Source organism: Vanessa atalanta, chromosome 23 (genome assembly GCF_905147765.1).
Source record: "Vanessa atalanta chromosome 23, ilVanAtal1.2, whole genome shotgun sequence".
NCBI lineage: Eukaryota > Metazoa > Arthropoda > Insecta > Lepidoptera > Nymphalidae > Vanessa > Vanessa atalanta.
In genome coordinates, this window is record NC_061893.1 from 7,758,304 (window position 1) to 7,778,435 (window position 20,132).

The following is a 20,132-nucleotide window of genomic DNA, read 5'->3' on the forward strand; positions in this document are numbered from 1 at the left end:
AAATAGTATAATTTTCATCATTATTGCTCGATTTAACATTCAATAAGTTCTTCATCATAGTGGCATTTTAATTCTATTACATTATCATCAAAAAGTAAAAAAATAATTTATTGCATTGAAAATAAATGGGCTTCTTTGTGCTATTCCATCGCCCACGGCATCTCTAGACCAGCTATGTCTCAAATCTATTTATCTAAACATGTACCTCCATTTCATTCGCTAACAGTTATCGATAATGACAACACTTGCATGATTCTCAGCTGGCTACATACGTCCTATCCGAAAAGCGACACGTCGACCACTCCCTAGTTCCATTAAAAATATCTTTACGTATTCTTCGAAGAGAATCTTTCAAAATTTCGACCATGACATCATCAGACACACCGAAACGACCTCACATAACCGTAACAAACATACGAACACATATAATATTAAACACGAATAAGCATTATATCAAATATACGGCTCTTAAAAATTTACAATTAAACGTAATCAATTAATAAATAATATCAACTCGTTTTCCATTAAATAAATAACACCCCGATTTAAGCTTAAACACACAAACGATTACACATAATGAGGTATATTATATATTCATAAAGATATGTATTAACGTATCTCGAAAAATAATAAATCGCCAAGGAAACTTCAAATAAGATTTACGCCTTAGTTTTTTTAATTAGCAAAATTTTAACATACGATAAAACAGCTTCCATCGGGGTTTCAAGTAATAATAAACTTTATTACAATACAAATAAGGTTTTTGTTCGCTTAATACTCGCGTTTGAGCGTTGTAAATAATACGTATAAAAAGAAAACATCAGTCGACCGAAAACAAATCGCCAAAATAACCTGTCAATATACAAAATGGACTTAAATAAAGTATAGAGTCGGTGTTCGATTAAAACTATTCAATTCTGCGTGATTACATTTATAATACGTATATAAAAAATTGTTCCTAAACTAACTTGTTCATGAATGTTTTGTCCGATTACAGCGCTGCGACCAAATAATCGTTAAAGAAACGTCGGATTTTAATGTACGTTTTAAAAATAGTCTCAAAGTTTCGGATTATTCAGTGAGAATAAAATGTATTCAGTCATTCAATCGAAGCGCTGTATCGAGTTGATTTAAACCTTCGTCCGATAGACAGCTCGAGCAGTGATGACCAGCTTGGAGGTTTTCCCCCTAAATTTAGGGGGAATCTTGGAAAAGTATTTGATTGGAATATTGGAAAAGTAAAAATTATTTAATTGAATTATTAGATCGTAAATAAATTTTTGTAAATGTCAAATAGACACCCATATAAATACAACAACTATTTTATACAACTTGAATATATTTGAAATGAACTCTCAAACAACAACAAAAACTTTAGGCGTTTCCAATCGACATCTAGGGAAATTTGAAGTTGGTCCTGGGGGGAATATTCTGTAGGAGGTGGCATCACTGATCTCGAGTGGTGCATCGCATGACCCTCGACGACGTGAAACGATACGAATGTACGGAAACGAAAGCGCGGCGTCGGAGGTGGGGTGACGTCACAGGCGGTGTGACGTCGCAGACGGGCTGACGTCACGGGGCGGGCGACGTCACAGGCCGGGCGGCGCCGCGAGCGCGTCGTCGGGCGGTCAGCTGGCGGGCGCGGGCGACGCGGGCGCCAGCAGGTGCGCCGGCACGCACACGGGCCGCAGGCGCGCCGGGACCTTCTTCTGCGGGCACAGCGTCTGCGACACACGCACCGTGATACTTCGTGCTGCGCGCTCATTGGCCGCCAATCGTCGGTCACGACAGGCGACCAATGAGAACTCAGACATCTTTTTTTTTAATTGTTTTAAATCACAATGGATTCTTGATAATAATTTTGTCATCGTCGATTAATCATTCTCAAATGTTGTTAATTTAGTTTTCATGTCTGTTATTCAATAAATAATATATAGGGAAAGTATATTCGTTCCAACCGGGTGTCCTACGACACATCTCATTTGCTTTAAGCATTGGGTGACGAGGAAATGGACCAAATCTTTTAGGACCATCTGTTTTCAATAAATTTTAAACATTCCTTTTATCGTCAATGCGACGCCAACCTTAGGAACTGAGATGATTATGTCCCTTGTGCCTGAAGTTACACATCAAACTGTTTCAGACGACACTCAGAACTTACATAAGTTGAGAGATCTAAACAGCGTTTTCATTTGTTTTTCTGATGTCGTCATAAATGAATAATTAATTTCTACTTAAGTCAAAATGTTAAATTTGTATCTTACGTAATAAACCTGTTTATTCGTACAATTTAAACTTTGTTTTTACTAGCAATATAAGTACCCGTCTCGCGAAGACGAAGCAGCCCGTGTCGGTGTCGGCGGGCGCGCTGGGCGGCGACAGCTGCAGGTCCGCCGTGCGACTCTCCTTGCCCTCCTCGTCTGTGGAGGGCCAAGTCGTTATGTTCGTAAGTATACAAATTATTTGTTGTTCACACCTTATACGTAAAAGTGTATGTTAGTAAGTTTGTGGTGCAATTTCGACAGACAGAGGACAATGACAGTAGTTTTTAATGTAGATTTTTTTTTTATTAATTAGCTACTAGACTTGGCGTTAAAGCAAAACACCTTCGATCACCGGGACGATTACATACTAGCATATCGCAACAGCAGACGAGATACCGACCCGATGCGAAGACGTTGAGCTCGGTGAAGCAGCCCGTCTCGATCATCTCCCGCTGCCAGGGAATGCTGACGGAGCCGGTGTTGAACTTCCCGTAGAAGGTGTCGTCGGCCGCGTCCAGGTTGACGCCCTTGACGGTGGAGAACTGCTCGATGTCGAGCACGTCCTTGGCGTACACGGCGTGCGGGTCGGGCACGAAGGGCGCGGCCACCATGCCGGCCTCGAGGCGCGCCCAGTTGAGGCGCGCGAAGAAGCGGTGCTGCTTGACGAGCGCGGCGCCGCGCCGGCCCGCGCCGCCCAGCCGCGCGCCCGCGCTCTTGGCCAGCAGCGCGCCGCACAGCGCGCGCGCGCACTCGCTGAACTTGTGCGAGTACTTCTCCGCCTCGTGCTTCACGCGCCGGTCCACCTCCTCGCGCTTCACCTTCTCCTTGCGCGCGCGGAACGGCGCCCGCCCCTCGATCATCTCGTACACGAGGCAGCCGAACGAGAACCAGTCGGGGCTGAACGTGTACCGCTCGTTGTCGATCACCTGCGGGCAGTCGGTCGTCAGTCGGGTCGTCGCTGGGGGGGGGGGAGATGCGATGTACTCGTCCGGCGAGCGGGCTGGCGTACCTCGGGCGCCATGTAGCCCACGGTGCCCACGCGGCCGCGCACGCTGCCTCCGTCGGGAACGTCCACGGCCAGCCCCAGGTCCGAGATGCGCACGTGGCCCGCGTCGTCCAGCAGGATGTTCTCCGGCTTGCAGTCCCTGCGACCGAACCCGGATTACTATTTGACAACTACGATGCCTATCGACTCAGAAATCGACACTGTTTGGTTAAATGTCATTTTCATAATACAAGTATTGGGGCAGTGCCGGCTGCACACGCTACCTGTAGACGATGCCCATCTTGTGCAGGTGCTCGAGCCCGCAGGCGACCTGCGCGGCGTAGAAGCGCGCTCGCTCGAGGCCGAGCCCGGTGTCGGCGCCGCACATGTTGTAGATGTGGAACTTCAGGTCGCCGCCTGCGCACCGCGAGAAGTTTCATCATCATACGTAATTGAAATATTTAACGACATACAAATGAAGAATATTCATAGTTAAATATATGGACAAAATCACACGTCAACTATTCATATTTCGAAAAAATTACAAAAGAGTTTGTATGAGAAAATGTATATACCCTCCAAAATCTGTGGTCATTTTTTATTTAACTATCAATAAGCAAGAGCTACTAAACTGAATAAAGGAACTTGACATTTAAAAGCGCCATGTATATCATATTAAAAGTAAAACAATAAATAAAATACATTGAACTCCCAGTAATCGAAATAGCCAGGAACGCCGTGGCTAATTCGGCACCCCCTGCACTCCGACATGTCTATCATTATTGAATATTATTTTGTCAATCTTCGCTAATGTAGATAATACACGATTGAGCAGATTACAACTTGTACGCGCCACCACTATTGTTCTCGACGCGTTTTCTGTTTTCATTCTGATTGCTTCGTCTGATTTTGACTACATGTGATACTTCACAGTATAACGTATAGATTCTTATCATTGGATATGTAATTTGTCAGATTAAAAAATTTCTAAAAAAAAACCGGACTATGGTGGGTCATAGCAGGCTGTTAAACTTTTGTCGGGTTACGGGAGATTATCGGAGGTCCACTGTAATTGAATGCAATAATATCCTTATATGTTCGTGGTAGTGACAAAGCTCACCGTTCATGATGGTGAGTACGAGACACAGCGCGTCCTTCGTCTCGTAAGCGTACGCCAAGTTGACGACGAAGCGAGAGTTGATCCGCTGCAGTATTAGTTTCTCCGTGATCACCATGTTCTCGCCTTTCCTCTTCTTTATTCGCTTCTTTTCTAACTTTTTGCACGCGTACATCTTCCCAGTCGCACGAACCTGCGAACAGGACATTTGTAAATATTTGTAAAAAATATTTTCTAATACGTTATCCAAGTCGACATCTATGTACGTTGGTGGTCTAGTGGTTGCAAGATACGAATCTTACCCATTCTGAATTCAAACCTAACATTATAAACATAGTATAATTATTTTTGTCCTCGGCGGTAAACGAGAATGTTAAACAACGCCTAATAGCTTAAATACTTTTTTGTCATCTCCTAACTTTTTCTGGTGTCTGTCAATATGTTATGTCATTTGCACTTGTTTTCAATAAACCGCTTTTAATGCTTACATTTTAAATCATATTACTTCTACAGTGCCTGTGGTTTTAGTAAATTCAAGTTCGGAATCATTAGAAATAAGACACCTTGGACTTGAGACTGGAACTAATGATTCACCTGACACGCGCAAACTTCTCCGAATCCTCCCTTCCCCAAAACGCGGTACATCCTAAACGTGTGCTGAGTGACCGGCTGCGCCTCCAGCCACTTCCATTGGAGGTAGCGGTGGAAGTACATCGACCTCTCGAACTCAGAGAACGGACTGCCGGCGAGGAAGCTCTTGACGCATCGTATGCACTCCGTGAAGATGTCCTTCGAGCCGCCTGAAAAAACAACATAAAATAGTAGTACTTAGCAAGTATAGCTTAGACATTAGTACTGATCTTACATTTTTAACTGTGTCTATTAATAAATTTAAAGCACATATTAAATAAAAAATAAATATATATAGATAAATAAGGCGTATTACTCAATACAAGATTATATTAAAGATAAAAAAGCGTGGACTTAGTATTTGCTGGTTCCATACTCTGTAATTAAAATGGCGGAACAAATTACATCTTTACTGAGTGTCTTGCCGGTTCCTGTCGGTAGAATCTACTTTCCGTACCGGTGATAGTTTCACATTTAATTCGACACTGTAACATGACGATTCAAAAGTGCTTTTATAAGCCTACTTAATAAAATCATTTTTCGATTTTTATTATAAAGATTCTCGATGTCAGTTTTTGATGATACTGAAATACTTTAGTTCCACTTTTTAACAACACCACTCCAAACATTGATGAATTAAGCATCACCTAGCCTTCCTATTAAAAAAAACAAAATATATGAATACTTTAGTTACCTTCAAGTAACTTGCTCGCGTCATCGATGACGTCAGGAGGGACGACGTCCGTGACCGCTTCCCCATCTTCCGTCTTCAGGTACCGTCCGAACAGCTCGACGGCGAGCGCCGTCCGCGTCTCATCCACCTCCACCTCGTATCTTTCCGTCTGTAAGTATTTAATTTATTACATCTGATAAGAAGTCAGCTCTTCGGAAAACTTTTATAATATTAAACGAGTAGGATCGGTGTCCACCAAAGCGGAGATGGACGGAGAGGAGTCTTGACACTGAAGCTAACTTGACTATAACTAATGCATATCATTTGGCCAATATGACCATCTATGTCCACTTTAGTAACTACCGAGATTAATTTTAATTACATTTCTATGAAACGAGGAGATAAGCTCTGGAAAATAATTATGTATTAACTTACAGTTGACCGAAACATAAATTTCTGGTCCAATCAAAAAGAGAAAGATATATAGGTACTATTCCATTACGAAAGTCTTATGGCGTAGACAATATTTTTATTCATTTCGTGAATAATATTTTTTTTAAATTAAAAAAAAAAATATCGTTTTACGTAATGATATATCACTGACTGGGCGTTTGTTTTATATCATCACTCGTAACTGGGCCAACCTATTTGTTGAATTTGTCCAAACCAATATATATAGAACTTTACCAAAAGATGCAACATTTTTCGGAGATTTAAGTTAAGGTAAATAAGTCTCTACTTACACAAGCAGTCCTCGACTTACGTCGTTTCAAGTTACGTCGAACAATGTTTTGACACTATTCCTCAAACATACGTCAATTGTCTCCATTTCCGGCATGGGAGAATTCACTTGTCGCGAGGTCAATGTCATAGCAAGAAGAAAAAAACGAAGCCATCTAACATGTCTCGACTGACGTCGCGTATTTCGATAACCTAACATGGCGTAAGTACGAGGACTGCCTGTATATTTTAACTATTGTGGTGACAATCGTGAATTTTATTTTCTAGTAAATTAAACATTGGTAGCGGTTGGTAGGTGTTGGTATGTGGTCCCTACTGCCTATAGACATGGAGGCAGCAAGAAATTTTAAGCATTCCTTAAATCGCCAATGCACCACCAACTATGTTAACTTGGTAACATATTAAATGTTACGTCCCTTGAGTCTATAATTACATACCGTGTGACTGTAAGTTTTTCAGTTTGGCAGTAAAATATATGATGATTTGGTAGCCAGATACACTTGTATAACGTGTTTGAAAGTAGCTTACATTTAATTAAAAATTGCTTTTGAAATATGCGAATATTAAATATACATCCATTAAAATTTTTCGTGATACAAAAATGGTGCTTAGTATTAATTAGTTGTTCCGTGCGCTAACACCAGCGTTAAAATGCCAATAAATGAAACCCCAATATTAACCTAATCCTTCCAGAAGGCTTATTCAAAACCGACTGGTAGCTAAAGAGATAAGCGCCTTCAAACAAAAAAACAAAAAAAACTCCTCTGATTAATACTACGTATAGATAACCATAAATGGAATTATATAAAATGGTCGACCACAGATAATACGCATATATATAAATACACACCAAACAAACAAATATTTTAAAAGGAACAGCGATAAAGATTGTTTACATTTAAGACTTTCTTAATGGAACGGGTTTTACATTATACCAACTTTTAACATACACGTAAGCTTTTCTTGTTATTCTGGCTTGAAGACCACGATGCGCAGATCTAGATAACGAAACGTATTGTATGTTTAAAAAAAATACATTGATTAAGGTCACACACATTCAGCCACGGCTCATTCAAATTCTTATACAAATATACTTTTAAAAATAGTTCCGAAATACTTATTCGGAATATGAATTTTATTATAAAAAACTGTTAATATTAATAATTTCTATCTAAATCTAGCAATTATTAATTCCATGCATTGCACATATATACAGCTTTACTTACAAATGTTTTTTTTTTGTGGCTTTAATTTTTGCCAATAAGGCACAGATTATTTCGCCAATGTCACGTGTGACTTATAAATGTTGTTTATTTTATTAGTTAACGCTGTCTTCTTCTTTCGAATATCAAATCACTAATGACAGAAAGAGAAATCAGTGTTTAACTAAAACCCTATACAACGTTTATAAGCGAGGCTTTCTGTCATAAAGCATGGATTTACTTATAAATCTAAATTACATGGTTATTGGCATATCGAGTATAGATTGCAAGTAAAGCTTTCAGTAACAAGTTTAGTACATGCTTTTATATAAAACTAGTTATTGCCCGCGGCATCAATCGCGTTTTAGAGATTCGACGTCAAATGTCAGTTATGAAAAGTCTATGTCCTTCCTTGGAATTGCAAGCTTGCTTCATACCAAATTTCATCAATTTCGGTTCAGTGGTTTTGGGTTGAAAGGGTAACAGTCAGACAGAGTCACGCATGCATTTATGTAAATTACCATTTATTATATAGGGATTAAATCATGCAGCTCAATGTTAACTAAAATTAGTACTACATTCTTGGTGTTTAGCTATACAAACGTACGTTAAACGTATAAATCGTAAACAATTTTTGTTTGTTTTAGTCAGGGCCGGATTTAAGAGAATAGGAGTTTTAGCCTTGAGGCCTCCACGGTATGGTATATTTTTATAGATAAGAAAAATTGTCTGTTACATCTAAGAGAAAAAGACGTTCACATTAACAAAAGTAATTTTTCAAATCTCATTGATAATTTATGAATAAAAATGTATTAAAACAAAAACATTTTACCTAGTCCAAAATAATACAGCCCTCCACTTCGTATTTGACACAGGGCCTTTTAAATCCGGCCCTAGCTTTAGTACAGCGATTTTTGAAAAGAGTTTTTTAATTAATATCAATTTAAGTACCTACTTCTGTTTAGTATTGATTTCACGAATGTAACGAATGCATAAATTTGCTCAAATCATTCGATCGTCCCTTGGTAACGACGCCTTCTTACTGACATGTAGGTACTGTGTGGACATCATTACGAACCACCCACACGAACTAATGACATTGAAATTGTTCACTATTATCTGAATTATGATAAATAATTTAAAAATACCCAATGCAATAAATATATTTAATCAGAAATTATTTAAATGCGACCTTGTGATTAATGTTAAACATAAAACGATTTTAACAATTTAAGACTTGTTTATTTTTTTTGTTAATAAAGTAATAATTTTTTTTACGTCTGGCAACAAAAGTGAGAAATTAGATTGGTATTCCTATAGGACATGCTATACATACTATTTGCATTTTAATGTTTTGAATGTTAATGTTATTTGTACTTGCATATCTTTAAACAGGTAGGCACACTGTCAAATGGTAAGAACTTACCGCTGCTTATAGACTTCGATACTTTTAAAATATTAACTATCTATTAAGTCACCAAAGCCCCACCAATCTTGGAAACTAAGATGTTATGTCTCCTGTAGTTACACTAGGTCACTCTTCAATCCATAACACAAAAGAGAAAAGAACAAATTGACGGTAGATGTGATAAGTGGAGTACCTACCTAATACTCTATGAATACTTTGTACGTTAGGTAATATGTTATAAAATTCTTCGGTGATGTCAGACATAAACACACTCTAACATACGAAAATATAAAAAAAATAATAATATTGAAATGAAAAACTAATAATTTCAATTGAACTTTAGAAGATATCTCTCAAACGTAACTTATTTACCTAAAATCTAGTAACTATTTAAGTATAGTATTCTTCGGACGAAGTTTCACAACATAAACAAGTTCAGTACAAACAGTTATATTTTTGATCTAAACGCACTGCACTCCAATTTTTGTAAAAATATCACAAACAAAACACAAACTTACTTTCGGTTAAATATAATATGGGCTAATGTTAACTTTGGCGCCAACGTCTACTCCGTGTCTATATTGTGGTGTCTTCCCCGGACCTAGTTTGTCTTAGGTTTCATTTTTGAATATAATATCGTTATATATACTCGATGTTTTCCTTCATCGAGGAACGCGAAATTAATTAAACCGTGTTGTGCAGAAATATTCCAATCCACAATACACAAATAAGAATCATTAAGATTTCAAAGAGAAACAGATTTACCTATACAAGATGGCATTAAGTAAATATAATAATTACGAAATGTCTTCAAAGTAGTATCCATAATATTACATGTAGGCTGTAAAAATCACTACACAAATGTCACTACAAAAATTATAGTTTTCTCTTTGAAAACTTTATAAGTCTTATAAGTATTTCTGTCAGAACACAATCCAATCATAAGCACAAACGAAAAACAAGAAAAATCTGCTATGATTGCCCGGAATTCAACCCGTTATCATCATTTTAAAACCATGTTTTCTACGTGTTCTACTGGGACATTTCGGCTTACCTCGTCTAAATTTGTCTATTTAATAGATCGTGTACAATAGAATCGACACCACGGCAAGTTCCTCTTATCTTCTGGCCACACGTGAGAACTTGTGAGTAGAAGCTAGCGAACAAACAAACATGTCACTGACCGCATCTAAGAAGCTGTTGTACTTGTGGTAGTTGGGTCGGTTCCGTTCGCAGAACTGTCGGAAGAGCAGCTTTCCGATCGGCTGCTGGTCCACCACGTAATCGTATTCTACATCTGGAAAAAAAATAAAATAAATTAATTTTTATTTTATATTAGTTAGGAGATTCTATGACAATTATATGGAAGGAAAATTAACATCTTTTAAATTCGAATTTAATACTCATACTACACTGTTCTGATTTTTTGTTCGTATTAAGAATAGTTAAAATCAAATGTTTATATATTTTTTTAAGTTTTCTAATAATTTTATTTGTACTTGCATATCTTTACACAAGCAGGCAGACTGTCAAATAGGCCAAATACGGTAACAACTTACCGTCACTATACTACTTATAAAGTTCTTATGGAAAGAGAAAGAAAAATGCTCAAAATATTTGTACATATTCAAAGAAGTTATAAGCGTTTATGCTCTACTAGGTGTTTACACGAGTTTTCTAATAGCCAATAATATGAGACAATAAAAATATAAAAACTGTATCCGTAAGATGCCGGTCGGGTGCCTAGTTTATTATATATTTTAGTATAAGATACTAATTTTTAATCACAGTAATTCTTATATAAAATCGTAAACTAAGGAGTTTTAAGTAACTAAGTTCTTGAATCTAAATTTCAAACAGGTTTTAACGGCATTTAATTAATCTTGTGAATGATGGCTCAAATGCGCTTGTAAGTGCTCAGAGCTTACTTGAATAGAGTATATTTTGATAAGGATTTGGATTGTGATTAATATCCCGTCTTCCTGATAATAGCAAATAAAAATAATTAAAATCACAAAACCTCTATTTTGTACCTACATGAAAATGTTTAATTTTTGTCTATAAAAATGTCAATCAGTATTTTATATTGATATTAAATAGGACATACAAATGTCATGGATTTTTATACTTTTTTAAATTTTTTCTTAAACACCTTTCAAGATAAATTATTTCAGGAGCCTTAATTTGTAACGCACGGCACTAACACTTGTGCGTGAGACGAAGAAGAGACAGCGAAAAAAAAAACTTTATTTATTAAAAAAATATTTATTTAACGTGGTCGGGCGCGACGTGAATAGATGTACTATAGATAAAAACATTCCTTTAAAATATCTCATTTTATTGTTATTCAAAAGAGTTCTAAAGATAAAATTCTTGATTATTCGTTCATACTTTTAACAGCGAGTATATTTTCGCCTTTCCCTATCGTTATCTAAGTTATAATATTATAGATTTAGTTTTTTATCCGGCCAAATCCGGGTCTATTCCCCGATCGACTGAACGATCCGCAAAATCCGAGGATTATGAAAAGGTCTGTATGGATTTTATATGTATGAGGTGTCGAGGGATTGCAGCGATAATTCTGAAATATGTGACACACATATATTAGCTATAGGAATTTTCTTACAGCTAATATTTGTGAGTAATAATAAGTAGATACAGCAAGTAGTACAATATTTTTTTCACGTCACTACATATTATACAGTGATAGAAAACCCCCATCCCCGCCCCCCATAGTCTGAAAGCGATAAACTCTAAAACTACCTGAGCTGATCTTGGTAAGATTTTCGCCTATGGACGAAGTGATTCATGACGATGGTTAAAGTTTAAATTCTTGTGTAAATTAACTGATATATGACGATTACTTTTGAATATGTCGGAAAAACCTATACTTCATAGGCGTGCGCCACGTGAACGAATAGAACAAAATTTATTACGATATAAACATGTTATGTAGACCCTTCTAAGCCCGAGCGAAGCCGGGTCGAGTAGCCAGTTTTATAAAACTAGCTAGTATTAACTAGAATCCTATGAACAGGATGAAGATAGGGCATGAAGGGTCGCTACTTTAACGGTTAAAGCTGAAAGATAACGATCTTAAGAGACAGTCCATGATAGAGATAGCCAACGAATCTCATGAACTACCTCTATGTAAAAAAATCACGTCGATCAGGTTCTACGTTACTGATATGGGGTTGGTGGTTAGGAAGTATCGCTATAAATAAAAATTGTGCCACTAAATCTATGAAGTTAAAATGTCGCTGTGCGAGCTAGGAGATCGAGTTAAATGTAATTAGAGATAGAAAGAAATATCCGCAATAAAAAAGGTGTTATTTTCAAATTACTAAATATTAATGGCTGGTTATACTAGGCACATAAGCGTCTTTCTGGCAATTTGTATGTTTCGGACACTTTTTGATCCTGGCCTTTCAAACCTAAAGGATTGAGAAGGTAGCCTTGACCTATCCTAGAGGCCGAGAGGGCCCAGTTGTTGTCGCGTGCATCTTAACCCATAATATCGGGTTCAAACCAGGCAAGTACCACTGAATTGTCATGTGCTTAATTTGTGTTTATAATTCATCTCGTGCTCGGCGGTGAAGGAAAACATCGTGATGAAACATGCATGTGTCTAATTTCAATGAAATTCTGCCACATGTGTATTCCACTAACCCGCATTGGAGCAGCGTGGTAGGATATGCTCCAAAACCTTCTCCTCGAAGGGAGAAGAGGCCTTACCCGAGCAGTGGGAAATTTAGAGGCTGTTAATGTATAAAAAATGTAAAAAGAGGCCCATACCCAAACTAGATTAATCTAAGGAGGAACAACAGTCTGAGGGTGAACACCTTTTCCCTTAATCTTAGTGTGAGATACTTCCATTTTCCTCTACACTACTAAAAAACAACGAGGCAGTTAAACCTACATACCGTTCATACGTCGGCACTCCACACGTTGTGGAAAGTAAGTATAAATTAGAGTAATTAATTTCTAATTAATATCAATTGCTCGGGGACCGGTTCAATTACTGGGTACCTTTTACTGTTAATTAGAAATTAAATATCAATTATCTCTTTACAGTTGAATTTTGCTGTATTTTTTTCTTATATGCGAAAGTTATTATTGAATGTAAAAAGATTAATATTTCGAAAGTATGGCATTTGGAGGCGTTGGAAAAAAAATGGGAGCAAATATTGCGAACGAATGTTAACTTGTTTACGAACGCTTTTTGTTGTTATTATATAACGGTAGATTCAATCACACTATATCCGATCCGGGCGTTTAAGCCGCTCGTTGCAGTGGCGAAACGTTCATCTAAAAACCCTGATCCGTTGCTTTTCTCGGATCCGTCTAAATGTGAACAGTGTCTTATAAATGGTGCTGCCATTGGCATATACATCTCTTAAGGCATATAGTTCCTTAAGTGTTCCAGGGGCCCATGAGAGATTTAACGAGGTCTATGTTAGCGTGACATAAAAATAGGGGTTCACAGTTCCTAAGCGACCAACGTCCACGAAAATTTATCTGCTTTCGATAGTGAAGAACTTAAATGTTGGCTCAACTTCAACATAGGCACATAATATTTTAAGACGCTCAGCGACTGTTACTTGTAAAAAATTGCATATTTCACAGAGTTTTATTTGTTGGAACTCGTCGCAATGCAAATTTTCTTGGATAGATCTAATCCTCACATTTTTTGTCGAGTTTTGAGAGTTTGGTAGAAATTCTTGGTGGTAGGGTTTTGTGCAAGCCCGTCTGGGTAGGTACCACCCACTCATCAGATATTCTACCGCCAAATAACAGTATACTGTATTGTTGTATTCCGGTTAGAAGGGTGAGTAAGCCAGTGTAATCACAGGCACAAGGGACTTAACATCTTAGTTCCCAAGGTTGGTGGCGCATAGGTGATGTAAGGAATGGTTAATATTTCTTACAGTGCCTTTGTCTATGGGCGGTGGTGACCACTTACCATCAGGTGGCCCATATGCTCGTCCGCCAACCAATACCATAAAAAAAATTTAGCTGTAGAGGTTCCGACGGACCGAGTCGAGTCTGGGAACCTCTACTTTAGACGGAACGAGCAAACGGTTCGTCTCAGTGAGAACGGGCCCCGATTCAAGAACATAAAATTCACGTTTGTCACGTCAATCGTCTAAATTAATGCGGATGAAATTACGAAGCGCGACTTATATAATAAAACCTCGTCTGAAACGCGGATAAGTATTATGTATACTAAGTACATTTTTCTAATTAGGCGTCACAAAAAAGGGTTTCCTCGTTTATTAGTAATAAAAATATTTTGTTGCCATTGTAAAAATTATAAAACCAATATAAAATTTTATGGTTTATTATAAAAATATATATACGAGATTAAATAATATAAAATATAAATTAATATAAAAGAATTATATAATAAAAACATTATATTGAATTTAGATATTATTTAAACTTACATTAAGAAAATGTTGCGACTGTAAGTCATGTCAAGTTATGTCATGTAAGTAATGTCAAGTTCATACAATTTACGACGTGCAAAAGAAAAATGAACAAATATTTATCTCATTGTTAAATAAATTTCTCCCAAAGTTAGAATTATTTGCTAGTCTCGCGTCAATTTTAACCATCTTTATAATTTAGCACTCAAACCCTCGTGGAAGTCGTTAAACTGAGCCTTCCTAACTTGGAAATTAAAGTGAACGTTCGGATCAAATTACCATTGATAAAATAAAGCTCTAGGTCATGGGAATACAGCGGAGAGAAGGCTGAATAATAATTGAATTATTAATTAATGAACATTCTTTATTGTATACTGCAAGTACACTACAATAAATTACTTAGGATTAATAAAATTAGTTGCGTCTCATAATGAGCCGTCTTATTTTTTTTATGGCAAAGGTAGGAACGTAGTCGCCACTACCCAAAGACATTGCCGTCGAATGAAATTTGAACGATTTCCTTTACTCGACCGCTAACGTATGTCATAAAAAAACCTTAGAGACGGAAAACAGAATCAAAGTGGGGAAAACAAAACGAATCGTTTATTTATATATGTAATAAAAATACTCATATAATTTCCTTATTATTGTTTAATAAGTAATAATTGGATATACTTATCCTGTATTATAAATATTTATTATATATACGTAATTAGTATGTCATTAATAAGGGTCATTACGTCTTTGAGCCCCTTATTAGAGATTCATTCAGTGTCAGTGGCGTAGCTATCGAAGGTCGAAGGTCGACCCCCCTAGGACAAGAAGACCCTAGGGCAATATTTAAAAAGATCATTACAAGGTCACATTACTATAATTTGAGTAACAATTTTTTTCTCAATGCAACCTTTATGGTCTTCAGCCGATAAACTACGCCACATGAATGGTACAATTTAATGGCTTTTATAGTGTTAATGTTTATAAGAGGCGATCACATCCTCTTTTTTATGTAATGGTACCTGATGGTAAACCTCCATCCCCGATATTGTCACCTTGATGAATCTACTGCTACACAATCTTTATACATATAATTGTTCTAAACGATTTTTTTATGGCATCGGTAGGCGGTCACCACTAACCATAGACATTGCCGGCGTATGTAATTTTAATATTATCTAATAATATAGTTCCATAAGCAACGCGCTACCAAAGTTATGACATGAGATGTTACGTCCCTTGTGCCTGTAGTTACACGTATGTATAGAAGTATACGTGTCTGTAAATGTTTTTGTGCGTGTTTGACTGGAAGCTTTACACCTGACACGACAGGTGGCGCCGCAATCAGCAAATAAATACAATTATTATTTTACGAAGTCGAACAGTTCCTTTTTTTATTATAATAAAATTTTATATTTCAATATGTTCTTTCCTTAAATAAATTAAACTTTTGTTTCTTTATAAATAGTATGAACTTTTTAAATATTTATCGTTGCAATCGTTTCCGCCATTTTTTTGTCCTTTAAGCCGTCGTAAAGCAATAAACGAGAACCTTGCATCTTTCTGTCTAGTTATTTTAAAATTACGCGATCTTAAATTTCTCCGAGTCGACCGTTACCGTTAGACGGCAATGCCTTTAAAACAATGAAACGAGATAACTGAGAGAACGTTCTTATTTAACATTTAAACTCCTAAGCTGGAGATAATAATAAAAATATATATATGTGTATAAAGGACAATGTTGGAAAACCCTAATTAATAAAAATGCGATATTGAAATTGCTTAATTAATAGTTTGTTGTCAAGAGAAAAGGGTACCTTCCCCTAGACACGTGGAAAGCTGGTTTAAAAATAAAAAAAGCACGTTCAACAGTATAATTGAAATTGATATTGTATGTATGTTAGGCTCAAAGAACGAAATCTCTCACGGCGAGGTGTGGTAAGTAGTGATTGCGATAGCGCGTTTTATGAATGCCATTATAATTATTTCGCGATGTTGATGTTTAAAGGAAAATACAATAAAAATATGGGGTAAAAATAAAGCTACTTTTTAAGTGATAATTCCCTTGGCTCTACATTACATTACATTAGCAGCCTGTAAATTTCCCACAGCTGGGCTAAGGCCGCCTCTCCCTTTGAGGAGAAAGTTTGGAGCATATTTCACCACGCTGCTCCAATGCGGTTTGGTGGAATACACATGTGGCAGAATTTCGTTGAAATTAGACAGATTCAGGTTTCTTCACGATTTTTTCCTTCACCGCCGAACATAGATGAATTATAAACACAAATTAAGCATATGAAAATTCAGTGGTGCCTGCCTGGGTTTGAATCCGAAATCATCGGTAAAGATGTACGCGTTCTAACCACTGGGTCATCTCGGCTCAATAAGATTCTTAATCTTGGCTCTATAATATTAATAATAATAATGTTGTTATTGGTATTATCATAGAGGCCCTGTACCCCTAAACTAGAAGACCCCGTATATTAGGGGCCAGTGACTTCCCAATCAGTGTTTACATTTGTTAGACTTATTATTAAGTCTAAATTTTATGTTTAAATATATTTAGACTGAGATAATATAAAGAAAAAAAAATATAAAAACGCAACTAATCTACATATGTGTAACATTTGAATGAAACGATTTAGTTACAATGAGCTCAAGCAAACTCCCGAGTTTCTCGGTAGAATCTACGTTCAGACTTCGACATTCCGCTTTACATTTAATTCAATACGATGATAAGTAACATGACGACTCAAAAGAGCTTTTATGTGTCATTCTTGAATAAATAATATACATTACTTTTGTCACGTATAGTGAATGTCTCGTGTTTTAATCTATATATTTAAATTCATCCATACTAATATTATAAATGCGAAAGTAACTCTTTTTCACAACTAAACCACTAAATTGAATTTGATGTATTTTGGTACGAAGCAAGGATGAACACCAAGGGTACTTTTCTATACCTGAAACCTAGTACCGCTCCACCTAAAACGGGGGCGAAAACAGGTAATATATTTTTTTACAAGTTGGAAAAGAACAGGTCTACTGTTAAACAACTGTGTAAACATCATTACACAGGACGTAACCTCTTGTATTGGAACTATAGATAATTCAATTATACGTGGTCGAGAAAACCCAAAAACGAAGACATAAGGTTTATAATAAATTACTAAGCATTATTTGGTACAATTACAGTGTAATGTTACAGTATAGCATATGCTTTCAATTGAATTATAACCCTATCAATTTAAATATCACCAGGAAAGCCGCTAGATCGGTACGTATTATATAAAAAAACTGGAGATATATTTTTTAACCGCAAGTGTAGTAATTCACCTGCACTCCGAAGGGCCCGCGCTACCAATAATAGACGTTTGACGTCACGCATTCCGAACGCCGACGTCATTTCAAATATCACTCAAACAATTAACCTTACGCCGTTTACCTCGTTATTATGAAAATATTTCAACAACATATATTCCACCGTGACTCTGGTCGGTGAACCATTCTATGGCAATCAAATGGACCAACCTGATCACCTTTGTTTATAGACAGAAGCACTAGTATCAGTAGCACTTAGTACTAACCAATTTAGTCGGCGGACTATACTTTTATTCTTTTATTTACCATAAGTCCTTCCAGACAATCAAATAGACCGGGCTGATCACCTTTGTTCATAGACATAAGCACTAGTATCGTGTGTGTAGTGGCGATGGCTACTAGTGCCGTTCATTCACTTTCACATAGTTTGGACTCCACTACCACTTACCATCAGGTGGATTGGAGTCATACGCAGAAAATATATAAAAAAAATACATCGTCACCGCTCCGAAATCATGGGATCTCAGATGCCCTTGCATGAAAAACACTCGAATCAGGCAGTCATCCTTCAAATTGGAACATAAAAGAGCACATAATTTACATTGGATTTCTGGGAGACTCATGGAAGACTAGCAATAGCATAAGGAATTCACTCACCTTTATAATCAGACACAAACGGAAAAAGATTAGGCAGAGGACAAATACTCAAAGTGCTTTTCGAGGCACGAAAAACTTATTGCTTAAAAATTCTATATAAAAAAAAAACACAATTATTTTTTTTCTATTCAATCCAGAACCGCTGTTAAGCTAGCCATTAAACCACCAATACCCTACCAAGAATGAATTACAAATATTTTATATTCCTTGCAATCCACTTATTTCCTGATACAGAACACTCGCCTGCAATAAATGTCCTTGGTGCCAAGACAAAACGAGCCTTAAAAACTCGAAGGAGCAAACATACCGACGACAATTAAATTCTCTCGTATTTACATAACAAGTCTTTACATATTAAACTTATTAATAATACAGGATAACTTTGTATATAACCTTGTTTATGTCAAAACGATATGATTGCTATATCATCTATATATTTCGTAACACTGATGAGACAAATTTAAAAACAATCAGAATGAGCACAATATAAAAAAAGACTTGGCATTAATATAATTATTATTTTATTTATTTAATTTATGTCAACAAACAGTACTATGTTATAAATTTTATAAATAACAAATATTAAAAAAATCTAAATATAATTTATTTTAGTAGACTTTTACAAAAAAATTTGAATCGTCATTTTGCAGAACTATATTAAGTGAAGCTACAACCGGTTCGGAATGTAGATTCTACCGAGAAGTATCGGCAAGAAACTCAGTAGTTACTCTTTTCCAACATTTAAAATACAAAGTTATGTTATTTAAATACAATTATATATGTATATAATATATCCTGCCTGGAAGTCAACAAGTATTATTAGTAGCTCCACGCTTTTTTATCATGTATGTATATAATCTTGTGTTGAATAACATGATTTTTTACGAAAGTAGCTATGTCTGTTTGTCTGTTTGTTGCTATTTTTCTATGCCTAAAACCTGACCAACCAACCCCAAAAACACGAGCGAAGTCGCGGGCGTCAACTAATTATCAAACAAAGTTTCCAATGATTGATTAAAACTAACATTAACAAAATACAAAGCGTAGGCGGAATAGACAAAATTAAAAAAAAAAATGTTTTAAAAGAAAGGGAGAGACATGACAAAACTCGTAATCAAATAGAAAAAAAATAATGTTCAATTAATAAATAATGAAATTAATCAGTACCTATCACCATTAGTTAAAATATTTATGATACAACATTTAAATTTGGCGAGGGAGATGAATCTGAAATAGTCTGGAATAGTTTAATGGGGGAAATAAATCGACATCACTTTAGGCTAGGAGATATTTTTTATGGGCCGTGGACATTCATCCCCTTAATATATTGCTCAATCCACTCTCTATTCAAATGGGAGGCCTCTTTATCTTAAGACTAGGCAGTAACCCTGTTGTGTTCGTAGAAACATTTATTTTTTCGAATATCGCTAACATCGCTTTTAACAAAATTTGTACGGACTTTGGAGGACTGGTAAATGAGCCTGTTGGTAAATGTCCACACTATGGAAAATATTAACTATCTCGTCATCAATGCGAAGATACTCTGTTTCTTATGCCTTACTAACTTACTACTTACCCTGACGGGCTAACTCAAAGCTCACTCAACTCAACTCAAACTCACTTGGTAGGAGACCAAGTAAAAAATTTTGACTAAGTTGAGGAAACAAATTATTTTGGTAATGCGTCTTACTAAAACTGCTACCAA

General features: G+C 36.4%; 1 protein-coding gene across 2 annotated transcripts in view; it reads right to left on the reverse strand.

Moving 5' to 3' along the window:
• Positions 1-1,518: 1,518 nt before the first annotated feature.
• LOC125073005 (G protein-coupled receptor kinase 2) overlaps positions 1,519-20,132 on the reverse strand; it is a 71,108-nt gene continuing 52,494 nt past the window's right edge. The window contains exons 3-12 of one of the 2 annotated variants that reach the window (XM_047683658.1): positions 10,208-10,320; positions 7,364-7,411; positions 5,694-5,841; positions 4,964-5,169; positions 4,373-4,562; positions 3,537-3,669; positions 3,277-3,412; positions 2,668-3,193; positions 2,326-2,423; positions 1,519-1,727 (exon numbers count right to left, since the gene is read on the reverse strand). In XM_047683658.1, coding sequence (XP_047539614.1) covers positions 1,632-1,727; positions 2,326-2,423; positions 2,668-3,193; positions 3,277-3,412; positions 3,537-3,669; positions 4,373-4,562; positions 4,964-5,169; positions 5,694-5,841; positions 7,364-7,411; positions 10,208-10,320 — 1,694 coding nt within the window. In that variant the 3' untranslated portion in view covers positions 1,519-1,631. The remainder of the gene's footprint in view (positions 1,728-2,325; positions 2,424-2,667; positions 3,194-3,276; positions 3,413-3,536; positions 3,670-4,372; positions 4,563-4,963; positions 5,170-5,693; positions 5,842-7,363; positions 7,412-10,207; positions 10,321-20,132) is intronic. The other variant, XM_047683659.1, reaches the window with a different exon arrangement.